Source organism: Microtus oregoni, unplaced genomic scaffold (assembly GCF_018167655.1).
Source record: "Microtus oregoni isolate MIOR12 unplaced genomic scaffold, Mior012 000015F_ref0000493, whole genome shotgun sequence".
NCBI classification, from domain to species: Eukaryota; Metazoa; Chordata; class Mammalia; order Rodentia; family Cricetidae; genus Microtus; species Microtus oregoni.
The window spans coordinates 37,545,565-37,561,928 of NW_024543074.1; the positions used below are offsets into that span (position 1 = coordinate 37,545,565).

Below are 16,364 nucleotides of genomic sequence, written 5' to 3' on the forward strand. Positions count from 1 at the left end.
CTCGAAGAAAAAAAAAGAATGAGAGTTGCTTATCTTTGCCTGGTTATGGTTGTGAATTTTTCCTTGTTGCTTACACCTTTGAGCCTGACACCCATGAGGCAGAGGCAAGCAGATTTCTATGAGTTCTAGGCCAAGAAAAGCTCCATAAGGAGACACTATCTCCAAAAAAAAGCACAAGAGTTTAGTTTCTCAAGGACTCACAGTGTTGCAGGCTTGAGGAGCCTTGTGTTCTATTTTGTGCAGACTTCTAGATCGCAGTGGCATAAACCAAGCTGAAACTCAGTAGCACTGTGCTCCTTGAGACATGCTGTTCTGAAAGGAGTCTCACATTCTTTCTTTTCTTCAGGGAGATGAACGGCGACTATATGAATTCATCGTTCGCCATTTCCTGGCTTGCTGCTCCCAGGATGCTCAGGGGCAAGAGACAACTGTAGAGATTGACATTGCCCAGGAACGCTTTGTAGCCCACGGCCTCGTAATTCTGGCCCGTAACTACCTGGATGTGTATCCATACGATCACTGGAGTGACAAGGTGATAAGGAGATGGGCCCACCCAGGGAGAGGGCAGCAGGTGTGCCTGTTGGAGCAGGGCTAACCTGGGAGTGATGACAAAATGGTCTGAACTCCACACCTGCTCCTCCTGTAGCTCCTCCCTGTCTATGAGCAAGGCTTCCGCTTTCAGCCCAGCACTGTGGAAATGGTGGATGGGGAGACCAGCCCACCCCAGCTGCTTACCGAGGCTGACCTCATTGCCCTCATGGAGAAGCATGGTATCGGTCAGTATCTTGTGTGGGGAGCTCAAGGCTGTTGCCTATTTGTAGGCCAGGCATGACCACCTCTCAGGGATGGCATTATATTCCTATCTCTAATCTATAGGTTAAATGAAGGGCTGGAGTGTAGTTAAGTGGCAGACCATCTTCCTACCATATATGAAGCCCTGATTCCACTCCAAACCCCAACTCAAAAAGAAAAACCAGTGAAGTAGGGGGCTGGAGAGATGGCTCAGTGGTTAAGAGCATCGCCTGCTCTTCCAAAGGTCATGAGTTCAATTCCCAGCAACCACATGGTGGCTCACAACCATCTGTAATGAGGTCTGCTCTGCTGCCCTCTTCTGGTCTGCAAACACACACAGACAGAATATTGCATACCAAATAAATAAATAAATAAATAAATAAATAAATAAATGCCAGTGAAGTTAAACCGGCAAAGGTTAAGAACTTAGCTAACCTCAGCAATCTGTATATTGTTAGTCTGCTACTAATAAGTCCAGGGTTAATGTGCTTTTTAAATTTGTTTTTATAGTGCTAGGCGTAGAACGCAGAGTCTTGTGCACAGTAGGCAAGTACTCTTAACATTGAGCCAGGGGACCCCAGTCTCTCCAGTGTTCCTGAACTCTACACTGTACCATGTGTGTGATGATACAGGTGTTTATTATGACTTAAGAGTCAGTTGAGGGTACCTCATGTCCTTTGGATTGGTTGTTCATTTTGATTAAAAACAAATAACTCAGCTGGGTGGTGGTGGCACATGCTTTTAACTCCAGTATTTGGGAGGCAGAGGCCGGTGGATCTCTGAGTTCAAGGCCAACCTGGTCTACAGAGTGAGTTCCAGGTTAACCAGGGCTACATAGAGAAACCCTGTCTCGCAAAACAAAACAAAACAAACAAATAACTCGAGCTAAGACAAGAACTGAGACAGGAAGATTGCCCGTTCCAGGGCTAGACAATTTCGAAAGTCCCTGTTTCAAAATTAAAAAGGAGTAGCATAGGCCTATAATCCCAGCACTTGAGAGGGTGAAGGAAGATCAGGAATTCAAGGTTATCCTTGCATAAAAGTACAATACGGGGCTGGAAGGAGGGCTCAGCAGTGAAGAGAGCATCCTGCTCTTGCAAAAGGTTTGAGTTCTCTTCCTAACTCCCATGTCAGGTGGCTCACGTCCAGCTTCAGGGGATCTGATGTCCCTTCATGTCAGGTGGCTCACGACTGCCCATACGTCCAGCTCCAGGGATCTGATGTCCCGTCATGTCAGGTGGCTCATGACTGCCCATAGCTCCAGCTCCAGGGGATCTGATGTCCCGTCATGGGCATCTGCACCCACGTGTGCGTGCTCAGAGACCTAAAGTTAAAATAAGCCAAGTGTGGTTTTACATTTCACTGGGATTTTAGTTTGTATCTCCTGTCAGCACAGCTCCATTTAAAAGGTCCCTCAGAGCACAGTTTAAATAGCTTTGGCTACAGGGGGCAATGAGTGATTTTAGAGAAGGGCAGGTGTCACACATGTAAATGAGGCTACTCAGCCACAGTCTGACACCGCAGAGGAGGAGAATTTAAGTGAGAAGTTGTGAGACTGGGATTGACAATTCTGATGGGCCTTCAAGTATTAGGAGGGAGGAGAGTCAAGGTGGTCTCTGAGATTGCTAGCATAAGTCAGATGTGAATAAGAGATCTTATCTGCAAAAGCTGCCCAGGCAAAAGAGATAAATGAGGAACCCACAGGCTGTGCTGGTGCTGCTATCTATGTCACCTCAGAATAATGGAGATAGGAGATGGACATGGTGGCAAACATCTGCAGTTCCAGCGGTTGGGATGCAGAGGAGGATTCATAGTTGAAGGCCAGCCTTGACTGCACAGCAAGTTTCAGGCCGGCTGGGACTATACTAGACCCTGTCAGTGAGGATGATGATGATGACGATGACGATGATGATAAGAAGGAAATGGTTTCTAGGTACTGATGCAACTCATGCAGAACACATTGAAACCATCAAAGCCCGGATGTATGTGGGACTCACCTCAGACAAGCGGTTCCTCCCTGGGCACCTGGGCATGGGACTTGTGGAAGGTAAAGCAGGAGGGAGGTTGCAGTGGACAAGGGAGAGGGCAAGATGTCCAAGTCCCTGGTGGTGTCATTTAGAACCTTGCAGCTTTGCTCTTTCTCTGCAGGTTACGATTCCATGGGCTATGAGATGTCCAAGCCTGACCTCCGTGCCGAGCTGGAAGCTGATCTTAAGCTGATCTGTGAGGGCAAGAAGGATAAGTTTCAGGTTCTAAGGCAGCAAGTGCAGAAATACAAGCAGGTTTTCATTGAAGCAGTGGCTAAGGCAAAGAAGTGAGTGTCAAACCCGGCTCCCCTGTCCAAGTGGTCCTGTAGCTCCCAGCCTTGCCATAGCACTTCCCAGAGAGGACTGGGAGCCCTGAGGAGGTTCAACAGAGTGGGGTGATACAGACCCTCCTGGCTCATATCTACCAGTTGCCCTGTGGGAGGGGCTAGCTACAACACTCTGAGCTCAGTTCACGTCATTCTAGGGAAACTGTCTCTAATAGTGCTGAGCTTCAGTAGTGCCATTCTCTGCTGTTTATTCTAGCTTGAGTTAGGCAGCAGTCCTTTAAACCAGTTAACCAGGTTCTAGTGTGGAATCCACCTTTCTCCGGAGCATTCGGAGGTGGCCAGCTAGTGAACAGAGTATGTGTTTTGTTAGAAAGGATGTTTTCGAGTCAAGCTTGGTGACTTCTGTGTGTCATCTTATCACTTGAGTGGTTGAGGCAGGAAGATTGTTCTGAGTTCGAGGAGATCCAGGAATACAAAATAATACGCGGTCTCAAAAAAAAAAAAGGAAAAATAATATTTTTTCTGGCCCTGATGCTGTGATTCACCAGCATGAAACATTTTTAGTTGAATCTTCTGGCACATTTGGACTCTAGAGTGATAATGTCTTTCTTTTGCCAGTGACCTGGCTGATGGAAAACACCTGTTGAGTCACAAGCTAGGATTAGTTCCCAGGGCAGCTTCCATAAGGCTAGGAGGCTAGTTCTTCCAGCAGCTCCAGGGTGAGACTGAAGGTTGGTCACCAGTGGCCGTGGTTCACCAGCAGCGTTTGAGTGTTGGCAACATCATAACGAGTGTATCCTGTGCTTTCAGGTAGCTCAGTACATGCAGTACGTGAAAACGATGCACCCAGGAGAAGCACAGCAATAGTCTTGCTTGTATACTTCATCCTTTGCATCTCAGCTGTCCGGCTGTCCCGAGTTATGTTAGCCACCCAGTGACTCAGACCATGGGAAGCGCCCTTTATGGTCACACCCTGAAATTTGTAGCTAGTGTCTGAAAGAGGAGCAGTGTTGGTCACTGAGCTCTCATCCTTTGGGGTCTGACTCACCCCAGGTAGTGCAGGACTGGTTTAGATTACGATACCCAGCCAGTATCCACTGGACAACTGCTTGGTGTGTAGGGACAATATTCTATATGGCTGTTAGATGAATGGCAGTTTGGGGCTTTTTCTTTTTTGGTTTTTCAAGATAGGGTTTTTCTGCCGGGCGATGGTGGCGCACGCCTTTAATCCCAGCACTCGGGAGGCAGAGGCAGGCGGATCTCTGTGAGTTCGAGACCAGCCTGGTCTACAGAGCTAGTTCCAGGGTAGGCTCCAAAGCCACAGAGAAACCCTGTCTCGAAAAAGCAAAAAAAAAAAAAAAAAAAAAATAGGGTTTTTCTGTGTAACAGTTTTAGCTGTCCTGGAACTAGCTTTTGTAGACCAGGCTGGTCTTGAACTCACAGAGATCCACCTGCCTCTCCCTCCAAAGTGCTGGGATTAAAAGTGTGCACCACCACCACCACCTAGCTTTTTCTTTCTTTTTTTCTTAAATCTCGGTATGTTTATGCATGTAAGTGCGAGTGTGCATGCGTGCACATGCGTGTGTGTGTGTGTGTGTGTGTGTGTGTGTGCTGTGTGACTGTATACATGCCAAGGCAAGTGTAAGCAGGTCAGAGGACAGTTCTGAGAAGACAGTTCTCTTCTTACACTGTGGGTGTTGCAGGGATCACACTCGGGTTGTCAGTGTCAGGCTTGCATGTTTACTCACTGATCCTTTGTGCAAGCCCCAGTTGTGTTTTTGTTGTTGTTTGTTTGTGTGATTGTTTTGAGACAGGGTTTTTCTGTGTAGTCCTGAAACTCACTCTGTAGACCAGGCTGGCCTCGAACTCACTGAGATCCGCCTGTCTCTACCTCCCGAGTGCTGGGGTTAAAGGTGTGCACCACCATTGCCCAGCTCCCAGTTTTTAATCCTTGAGACTACCCGGTGGCAGGAATATAGATGGACATTGCTAAATTTGTACGATTTGTATCTGCCTAGAGCTGGCATCATGCTAGGAGCCTGGATCCAGGGGCAGTAGGATGGAGAGCTCCATCTCCTCTCTGCTGTCTGTTTTCTGCATTGGCCTATGGCTCCCTGACCAACTGGTTCTAGTCTCCTGTGTATTATGGATGCCTAAGAGTGCAATAAAGGCCTTTTTTGAGAAACTGGCTTGTGTATCTGCTTTTTCTCCAGATTGGATGAAGCCTTGTCTCAATACTTAGGAGAAGGGACAGAGGTGGCCCAGCAAGAAGAGCTCTACCCAGCCATGCCAGAGCCTGTTCGAAAGTGTCCTCAGTGCAACAAGGATATGGTCCTGAAGACCAAGAAGAGTGGTGGGTTAGTACCTGGCTCCCTCTTAACCTCTCTTCACCCAGTGTTCGCTGGGCTAACCACCAGCTCTCAAAGGTCCTGTCAGCCCGTCATTCTTTAGAGGCAGGCCTGTTGTTGGCAGACACTGGGCCAGGCGATAGAACTGTGAGGGTAGCAAGGAACCATCGTGGCACCAAGTGCTTTAGGAATTTATATTCCATTAAAAGGAGGCAGGTGGAGTGATGACTCAGCAGTTACACCCACTGGATGCTCTTGCAAAGGACCCAGGTTTGGTTCCCAGCACCTGCAGGCATCTCACAACATCCATAGCTCTAGTTCCAAGGAATCTGATGCCCTCTTCTAACCTCTGTGGGCAATAGGCACATGAAATAAGATAATCCACCCCTGCTGCCAACACCTCTTACACCCCTACACCCCCTGCACAAGGGGCGTGTCTACTTCACAATGCTGCGTTAAGGGTGGGTTTTTTTTTTTGGATTTTTTTGTTTTTTAACTGTTGTTTTTATTTTATGTATGTGCACCACAAGGATGCAGAAGAGAGTCTGAATCTCCAGAACTGGAGTTTCAGGTGGTTGTGAGCTGTCCAGTTTGAGTGCTGGGAGCCAAACTTGGGCCCTCTGCAAGAATGGGTAGTATTCTTAACCATGGCTCAATTTCTCTAGTCCCAGAGATTTTTGTTGTTGTTTTGTCTATTTTCATTTTTGTTATTTGAAGTGTAGGAGTAGTACCCAGGGTCTCATATTTGGCAGCTTCCTACTTGCTACCCCAACCCAAAATGGGTTTCTGTTTTGTTTGTTTTGTCTTTCAGCCAGGGTCTTGTTATGTAGCCTAAGCTAAACTTGATCTCTAAATTCTCCCCACTCCCGCACCAAGTGCCTGGAATATGTGCATGTATTACCACACTGGGCTAAGAGTGGCAAAGTTTTTTGGTTGTTTTTTTTTTTTGTTTTTGTTTTTTGAAACAAGGTTTCTCCGTGTAGCCCTGGCTGTCCTGGACCTCATTTTGTAGAACAGGCCGGCCTTGAACTCACACCTAAGGGTGGCCTTTTTTTTTTTTAATTTTTAAAAATTATTTATTTTTATGTGCATTGGTGTTTTATCTGTATGTTTGTCCGTGAGAGTGTCAGATCTTGGAGTTACAGACAGTTGTTAGCTGTCATGTGGGTGCTGGGAATTGAACCCAGGTCCTCTGGATGAGCAGTCAGTGCTCTTAACCACTGAGCCATCTCTCCAACCCCAAGAGTGGCAATTTTTTTTTTTTTTTTTTTTTTTTTTTTTTTTTTTTTTGGTTTTTCGAGACAGGGTTTCTCTGTGGTTTTGGAGCCTGTCCTGGAACTATCTCTGTAGACCAGGCTGGTCTCGAACTCACAGAGATCCGCCTGCCTCTGCCTCCCGAGTGCTGGGATTAAAGGCGTGCGCCACCACGGCCCGGCCCAAGAGTGGCAATTTTTAAAGAGGTAAGACAAAACATAGTACTATGGAAGTATGCACAGGGCACTTTGTACATGGCTTTACCTTAGTCAGTAGTGTTTTGTTTTGTTTTTGAAACAGGGTCTCATTCACTAGGTAGCATGGGTAAACCTGAAACTCAGCATGTAGCCTAGGCCTGCCTCACATTTGCTAAATCTTCATTAGCTTCCCAGGTGCTAGGGTTATTTACTAGAAAAAATACCAACATAGTCACTGGTGGTGTAGGTCTAAGTAGATTCAGCAATAGCTGCATATCTCCCCACCTCCTGAGGGTTTCTTTGTGTAGCCTTGGCTGTCCTGGAACTTGCTCTGTTGACCAGTGTCTTAGAGTTTTCTTTTGCTGTGAAGAGATACCATGACCATGACAACTCTTACAAATGGAACATTTACTTGAGGGAACTCACTTACAGTTCCAGAGCTCCAGTCCATTATTATGTCAGGGAGCATTGCTGCATGCAGCCAGACATGGTGCTGGAAGAATAGCTGAGAGACCTACATCTTGTAGGCAACAGGAAGTTGACTGACAGTCACACTGAGGGACGCTTGAACAGAAGAGACCTCAAAGCCCACCCCCACAGTGACATACTTCCTCCAACAAGGTCACACCTCCTAATAAGACCATTCCCTTTGGGGGCCATTTTCTTTCATACCACCACAACCAGGCTGGCCTCTAATTCACAGAGATCAACTTACCTCTGCCTCCCAAGTGCTGGGATTAAAGGTGTGTGCCACCACTGCCTGGCTATAGCTGCATTCTTTTAGGGACATGAGAAGTATACAAGAAGGGTTTTCTTAGGGTAGGATATGATGGAACACACCTTTAATCCCAGCACTCAGGAGGCAGAGACGTGTATATCTCTATGATCAGTCTAACTTGATCTACATTGCAAGTTGTAGGCCTGCAAGGGCTACACAGTGAGATCCTGTCTCAGAAAACCAAGAAAATGAAAGATGGATCTTCCTGGAAGATGGGTGTAATCAGTGTGCCTTCTGAATTCCTGGATCTGACCTGTCCACTCTGCTCTCCAGGTTCTACCTTAGCTGCACAGGGTTCCCAGAATGTCGGTCAGCTGTGTGGTTTCCTGACTCGGTGCTGGAGGCCAGCAGGGACAGCAGTGTGTGTCCCATTTGTCAGCCATCCCCTGTGTACAGGTGAGCTGGGTGTCTTTGGGGTGGGCGCTGCAGATCTCTTTACTGTCCTCTCACTGGAACCCAGGCAGGAGTATCTAGGGCAGTGGTTTTCCACCTGTGGTTCACGACCCCCTTGACACACCGCTGTCTCCAAAAATACTTACATTACAATTCATAACAGTAGCAAAATTAAATATATGAAGTAGCAATGAAAATAATTTTATGGTTGGGGGTCACCACAACTTGAGGAACTGTGTTAAAGGGCCTCAGCATTAGGAAGGTTGAGAACCACTGCCCTAGGGAATACTGTTCTCAGCTTGCAGTCAGAGCAGCAGCCCCAGCAGCTGACTGGTCTAGTTCAGCTGTGCTCTGGGGAAGTCACAAGACCCACCTGCCTTTGCCTGCCAAGTGCTGGGATTAAAGACGTGTGCCACCATGCCAGCTTCACACATGCATTTCTTTTGTTTTGTTTTGTTTTGGGGGTTTTTGAGACAGGGTTTCTCTATAGCTTTGGAGCCTGTCCTGGAATTAACTCTTGTAGACCAGGCTGGCCTCAAACTCACAGAGATCCACCTGCCTCTGCCTCCGAGTGCTGGGATTAAAGGCGTGTGCCACCACCGCACAGTCGCACATGCATTTCTTACTAACATTTGAAAATGATGTATAGGATAAAATACTTACTTTCCAAGGTAGATATATAGCACTACTGAAGGGAATAATACTGCTTTTCATTTAGGCAAGACTGGATTTGTGTCCATCTCTGTCCCTGTACTCCACTGAACCATCATGGTTCATTATTTCCAGAAAAGTCTGTATTGTGCACACATGAAAACATGAAAGTAGACTAGATGCCTTCTTCCTGTCTTGACGTCCTTACCTTGAAAGAGCCCAGATCCCTGAGGGGCCAGTGGTGTAGAGAAGTCGAACTTTGTGGAGGTGCCTATATTTGGGTGGTATGTTACATCTGAGAGTTCGTTTGTACTCTGAATGGGCTTCCTGGGTATGCAGGGAAGCTGTGATTGACCATGCACCAGACAAAAACTCACATCTTTTCTCATCTTGGCCTCACTAGGTTGAAGTTGAAGTTTAAGCGTGGTAGCCTTCCCCCAACCATGCCCCTGGAGTTTGTTGGCTGCATAGGTGGATGTGATGAGACACTGAAGGAAATCTTTGGCCTGCGATTTTCACGGGCCCCAACAAGAGCTACCCAGCCCTCTGGCCACCTGCAGGCCAGCCAGGTCACCAACAGGATGGACAGCAGTCAGCATAATCTCTCTCAACCTCTGGTCAACAGACATACTGGACCTTCAAAGGCAATGGCTCAAACCTTCCTACCACCCACTGCTGCTGGTGAAAGCAACTCTGTGACCTGCAATTGTGGCCAGGAGGCTGTGCTGCTCACTGTCCGCAAGCAGGGCCCCAACCAGGGCCGGCAGTTCTATAAGTGCAGTGGTGGTGGTTGCAACTTCTTCCTGTGGGCTGACAGCAGCCATCCCACTGGAGGAGGGCCCCCCACCTCTGCATCAAGACTCCCCGGCAACTCTGTGGGATGGCCGTCAGCCTCAGACAGCAAAATGGATGGGTTGGGCAGCCTTGGCAGTGACAGTGATGGAAGTACGTCCTGCCTGTGCGGGCAGCCTGTTGTCACACGGACTGTGCAGAAGGATGGACCCAACAAAGGACGCCAGTTCCACACCTGTGCCAAGCCACGAGAGCAGCAGTGTGGCTTCTTTCAGTGGGTAGATGAGAACGTGGCCCCAGGTGAGGGAGCAGGGCAGCAGGTCCCTATGTAGGTTCTCACAGTAGCTACCACTGCAGAGACCAGAGGAGGGAAGGCAAATGAGTCTAGTGCAGAATCAGCAGGGTCATTACTTTGACTCAGTTTTCTCATTGTTCAGCGAGGTAGGAACCATAGGATCTTGTGTTCACATTAAAGAGTAGCTACTGTGCCCAGCGCTGTGATAAATACCCCTTCTAAGGCAGGCATCTTTCATCTGCATTAGATGACAGCTTTCCAAATGAGTTGAGGTGCAGGTCAGTGAAGGACTGTATTTGGTGTCACAGTGACAAGGCCCAAGGTAAGATAAGCGTCTTCCTCCCCTGAAGACTGTCATCCTTGCTAGATCATTGATGTCAGCCACACCCTGATGGCACCCTGACTGTGGTAGTTTGTAGAAACCTGTCCAGAGCTACACAGCCTAACTAGTGTCTCAGGAGTGATTGCTAAAGGACAGGCATCCAGATATTGGATCATATGTGTCCTTGCCACAGCAATGCATAGCAATAAACCAAGGCTAAGCAGCAACTTTGCCGTTAAGCAGATCTTTCCGATCCCAGGTGTTTACCTTCACATGACTGTCAGCCTTAGTCCCCTCAGCAATAGATGGTATCACTAATTTCCATAGGACTCCTGTTAATCTCAGACTATGATCTTTCATTTTTTTCATTTATTTGTGGCTGGGGTATACTTTTTTTTTTTGGGGGGGGGGGGGGTTTCGAGACAGGGTTTCTCTGTGGCTTTGGAACCTGTCCTGGAACTAGCTCTGTAGACCAGGCTGGTCTCGAACTGGGGTATACATTTTGAGGCAGGTTATATATGTAGCCCATGCTGGCCTCAATCTTGCAAACCTTTCCTAGCCTCCTCAATACCAGAATAGCAGGTATGTGCCACCATGCCTGACTACTGATGATTTATGTTTGCTGGCCACCAGATGCAAGAAGTGCTCAGAAGGTCTGGTAAAGAGCACCGAACTTCAGGCCCCCACTCAGTGCATCCTCTGCTGTGCCCATATTTTAAATAACTACAGAGCCCTTAGCCTTGTACACACTTGAGTCTTTCTGGAGCCACCAGAAGTAACATATGACCTCCAAGCCAGACAACCAGATGTCTCCAGTGACAGAGCAGCCAGCACTGAGGCTTATTTATAGGCTAGAAGGTTCCTTGCAGGCGAGGTGCTCAGGGAGTGGGGAGCTGGCTGGTGACCACAGGCTCCCCATCTGCTCCTAACATAGTAATGGTGTATAGAAAGTTACACCACTGCCTCCTCATCGGGACAGTATCTCTGAGAGCTTCTGTTTCTTTAGAATAAGAAAGCTGGGCTAGAAAGTTGGTTCAGTGGTTAGAAACACTTGCTGTTCTTCCAGAAGACCTGAGTTCAGTTCTAGCACCCATATCCGGTGGCTTGCAACCAACCACCTGGAACTTCAGCTCCAGGGAATCCAGTGTCCCCTTCTGCAGGTACCTGTACTCATAAAAGTTTATATATACACACACACACACATAGGCTGTGTATATATATAAAAGCCTAGGGGGATCTTTTTTGTGTGTTTTGTTTTTGTTTTATTTTTTTTCTTTGAGACAGGGTTTCTTGATGTAACAGCCTTGGCTGTCCTGGAACTCACTTTGTAGACCAGGCTGGTCTTGAACTCATAGCACAGAGATCCTCCTACCTCTGCCTCCTGAATGCTGGGATTAAAGATGGGTAAAGTAAAATAATTAAAAAAGAAAAAGAAAGGAGGTAACAGGGTAGGATATACCATATTCTTGACATGGAGCTGACCTTCACAGAGCAAAGGGAGTCTAACACATGGGTTCAGCTGACTTGTTAGAGGGATGCCACCTCTGCCCAACACTGTCCCTTGGTTTGGGTTTTGTTTCAGAGACGGGCTTATGTAGGCCAAGCAGCCCTTGACCTGCCTCTCAGGTACTAGGATTACAGGTCTATACCACCACAACTTGGAGTGAGTCTGTTCTTGCTACCTGAGGGTATCATTTGTGAATTCAGCTTTTTCCTGTCTCCTCCCACAGGGAACTTTACAGCCCCACCATGGCCAGGAGGCAGAGGAAAAGCCCAGAGACCAGAGGCTGCAAGCAAAAGACTAAGAGCTGGTTCCTCAGATGCAGGATCTACAGCAAAAAAGCCCCGGAAATGTAGCCTTTGCCACCAGCCTGGACACACCCGCCCTTTTTGTCCTCAGAACAGATGAGGGCAGGCAAGGTAGAGGACGTTGCCTAGACCAGGAAATGAGCTAACTGGGACCAGGTGGCCATCCGGTGTCTGAAAACCTAGGGATGTGCTGGGTTTGGGGGCTGACCTTCCTTTGTTGAGGAGTCCATCCAGCTCTGCTTAGGAGTGACTCCAGCTGCTGCACTGCTGAAACGTGAGAAGATGGTCAGTCATTGTGTAAGCAGAAACTGACCTTGTTGACATCCGAGCCCTGACTGTGGCTGCTGTCTGCCAAGTGAGAAGCGGGTAGTGCTTCCAGCCAACACAGGCTCTGTGCAGCTGTCTGAGAAGGAGCTCTCCTAATGTATCTGCAGAAGCTACCGTTCCTGCTCCATCTAGGACACTCATTGCTCATGTGCCTTAATAAAATACTTCATCTACTTTTTCTGATGGTGTGCGGTCTAGGGATGCCAGCAAGAGCCAGTGAAGGCCATGGGGGCTTCTTCCTGGGACTCCACCCATCTCAGCACCCTCTTGTCCCAGTTCTTCCCTGCTGTGGCTTGTCCCTTGAAGATGGCAGATTGAGACACTGACTTTCTTCCTTCATACTTTCCAGAAGAGGCCGTGTACTTTTTCCCCCTCATAAACTTCTAGAAGAGCTGTGCTAGCTTCTCCTACAGTTGAAAAGTGAAATGTGGATTGCTCGAGTTGCTAGTTCATGAAGCAAGTAGAGTTTTCAGGTCTGAACAGTAGCCTTCACTTAGACCAGTCTCTCAGCCTGACCAACAGCAGGCTTTCAACAGTGAGGGACTTGCTCAGTGAGGACAGTTTGCAGCCTGCATTTAGCATCTGTCCCTGCCGGGCTGACCTGTTTGATCACTTCACATAAGAACCTCATGTGCCTTCTGTGCCTGGCTTCTTTCCTTTAGCATAACGTTCACAGGATTTGTTGAGACTGTACCTCTGCCTCCCGATTGCTGGGATTAAAGGTGTGTGCCACCACTGCCCAGCATTGCTTCATTTTTTTTAAGATTTATTTTTATTATGTGTGTTGGAACGTATGCCACATGTGTGCAGGTACCGACCAAGGCCAGAAGAGGCCCTCGAGTCCCTAGAGCTGGAGTTACAAGCAGTTGTTAAGCCACACATGCCGTGATCAGAACCAAACTCTAGGGCTGGAGAGATGGCTCAGAGGTTAAGAGCATTGCCTGCTCTTCCAAAGGTCCTGAGTTCAATTCCCAGCAACCACATGGTGGCTCACAACCATCTGTAATGGGGTCTGGTGCCCCCTTCTGGCCTGCAGACATAAACACAGAATATTGTATACATAATAAATAAATAAATATTAAAAAAAAAAAAAGAACCAAACTCTAGACCTCTAGGACAAGCGTTCCGAACTGACACTTCATCTCTCCAGCCCCCATACTTCATCTTTATGTCTGAGTAAGCTCCGTTTGGTATGGCAGTAGTCCTGCTCATATGTAGGGCCATCTCCTCCCACATCCTGAAGTAGCAGGAAGCCCTAGTTGGCATGTATGTTTTTCACAGCAGCATACAATGGAAGCATAGTGAAGATGAGTAGCTGATGGTGATGAAATGGAAAGTGACGGCTCCCTTTTGTGCCCCCAGTAGATTGCGGGGCACCGAATCGAATGAGAGGGACTGCTGTGTCACATGCTTGTGAGCCGTGCTGCCGTGACATTCATCACTGCTATCTGGGTGGCCATCTCAGTCATTTTGGATGTTTGTATAGCAATGAAATGTTAAAACCTTTAGCTAACTTTAAAGGTTTGTAGTGTCTGCACATGAACAACATGAAGTTACTGTTCTCCCACCCCTTTTTTTCATGATCTTACAGCCATGCTAGTATGTATGCAGTAACATGATCCTGAACCCTGATCCTCCTGCCTCAGGCATGCACCACTATACCTGCTCTGCTGGCCACAGGGTCTGGGGTGCTGCTACCGTCACCTTGAGGCGGAAAGGAAGGAGGCGCTTCAGGCTTGCAGGCCCTGCTGATGCAGCTGAACTATTTCAGACAGCACTGATAAAACCAAAATTGCTCGTGGAGGCAAGGTGTGTACTCAGAAGACACTCAGGGCAGTAAGCAGGCTTGTCTTCACTTAGGGTCATGTATCCCATTGAGTCTCAGGCACAACCTGTTCTCTAAACCCCAGCAGCACCCTCAGAAACCTTCCCTAAAACTATCACAAATGAGTTTACAGACATGAGTGTAACCCAAGAGATCAAAAAAAAAAAAAAAAGAATGTTCATGTCATTCTTGTGCAAGGGCCATGCTAATCTTTGTTTAGTGTATGCGCTGCTATAATGAGCACCAAGGCCACACTGAGCAATATCAGAACTGGGGAGGGACATCCTTCTCAGTAGGGTTAGAGTTGTAACTTGAGAGCGGCCACGACCCCACAGCTGTACACCCACTCACCCTGTCCAGTGTGTGCTCATAGGTCTCATCTCTCTTGTCTCTCTCTCTCTCTCTCTCTCTTTCTCCCCCCCCCCCCACCTTTCTGCTTTTAAGAGAACATGGAGGAACACTGCTTGCTCCCCATGGCTTGCTCAGTTCTGTTTTCTTGTACAACTAGGGACCACCTGCCCAGGACTGGCACTGCCCACCATGAACTGAACCCTCCCACATCAATTATTAACCAAGAGAATGTCTCATAACCTTGCCTATAGGCCGGTCTGATGAGATATTTTCTCAATTGAGGTTTCTTCATCCTGGGTGACCCTAGCTGTTCCAACTTGGCAAAAAAAACTAACCACCACAGCTGTGAATCCCATCTTTGAAAACAACTCTAAAGGCAGATGCCAAATAGGCCCCTTCAATCCTAGAGAGTCTGGCAGACAAATCATGTCTGCCTCAGTGCCTGCAGATCCTTTGTTGGTTTTGTGTGGTGAGCAGGTCCTCCACTGCTGAGCTCCACTGCCTTTAATCTGTGCTGACCTCATGCTAAACACAGGCTCTGCCACCAAGCTGTGCCCCAGCCCCTGCCCACTCCTGTTAATAGAGAAATTTTCTTTTGAGCTTGACAGAATCAGCCACCATGGACCAAACTTCAACACTTAGGGACACTGTATATTTGTACCACAGAGTTCACAGGCTCAGGACCCCAAGGTGCCCTGAAAGATTCTCTCTCACTCTTCGTAACAGCTCTGGCAAATTGGGACACCCACTTCCTACCACCAAGAGACAGGTCAATCCCTCAGTTGTTACTGAGGCCAAATAACCCTACCTCAAATGCCAGCTTCCACACTGGAGGGTGGTACTAACTGCCTGCAATCCAAATTTGGAAAAAGCCTGGGCATTGGGCATCCACCCACTAAGGCCCAGCCTTAGTGAACTAAAAAGACTTGCCCTGGAGTTTGTCAAGCAGTGTCAAGGAATTTGTCACTAGAGTGGCTTGTGTTGCCAGGCATTTTCTGCTGCAACTGGCTGACTCATCAAATAAAGGCTGTTCTTAAAGACATGTACATGATTATAAAGGAAAACTGTAGCATTCAAAGTGCAAACGTTGCTGGGCAGTGGTGGCACGCGCGTTATGGATCTGAGAGGCAGAAGCAGGGAGATGCCTGAATTGGAAAACAAACAGAAGTACAAGTGTCAAAGGCTATGCATGGAATTGAAGGCTTATTTTAGAGACCTGAGGAGTGAGGCAGCTCTCTTCCCCCTCTTTGTCCACACTGTCTCCAAAGAATGGGACACTGGGGCATACTTATGACCCAGATCTCTCTCAGACCTGGAAATCTGCAACTGGATATAGCATGAGTTCAAGGCCAGATAAAACCATGACTGAAGGCTAAGTTGAAGCAGGGATGGTCTGAACCAAAGACTGAACAGTGTCCCTTGAGTGGTTGGTACTTGAGCAAGGCAGCTGTATATCAAGTGGATGCTCAGTTGTTACTGAGGCCACAAACACGAGGGTCTCTCAGGCTGGGACCCAACAGCTCTTTTCCCATAGTGCAGACAGCACGTCTCAGCCCTGGTGAGTAGGGGATAAAAGTGCACTTGCTGAGCCATCTCTTCAGCCTGAAGACTTTTTTGTTGTTGGGGTTTTTTGAGACAGGGTTTCTCAGTGTAGCCTTGGCTGTTCTGGAACTAGCTCTGTAGACCCGGCTGGCCTCAAACTCAGAGATGCACCTGCCTCTGCCTCCCGAGTGCTGGCATTAAAGGTACGTGCCACCACCGCCCGGCTCCTGAAAGGACTTTTGAAAATGGAATCTGACCATCTCCATGATGACCTCAAGCCTCCACATCAAGCCAGCTACAAGACTTGTGAAGCTTCAAGCAGCCACCTGTGAAGGTATTAAGACCATTTTCTGCCAGCAAGAATCACACAGGTA

General features: G+C 47.8%; 1 protein-coding gene across 2 annotated transcripts in view; it reads left to right on the plus strand.

Moving 5' to 3' along the window:
• The window catches only part of Top3a (DNA topoisomerase III alpha), a 39,976-nt gene extending 26,953 nt beyond the window's left edge, over positions 1-13,023 (plus strand). Inside the window, exons 12-19 of one of the 2 annotated variants that reach the window (XM_041665904.1) lie at positions 347-532; positions 647-776; positions 2,726-2,839; positions 2,941-3,106; positions 5,320-5,463; positions 7,957-8,079; positions 9,131-9,819; positions 11,867-13,023. In XM_041665904.1, coding sequence (XP_041521838.1) covers positions 347-532; positions 647-776; positions 2,726-2,839; positions 2,941-3,106; positions 5,320-5,463; positions 7,957-8,079; positions 9,131-9,819; positions 11,867-12,045 — 1,731 coding nt within the window. In that variant the 3' untranslated portion in view covers positions 12,046-13,023. The remainder of the gene's footprint in view (positions 1-346; positions 533-646; positions 777-2,725; positions 2,840-2,940; positions 3,107-5,319; positions 5,464-7,956; positions 8,080-9,130; positions 9,820-11,866) is intronic. The other variant, XM_041665905.1, reaches the window with a different exon arrangement.
• The last annotated feature ends 3,341 nt before the right edge of the window (positions 13,024-16,364 follow it).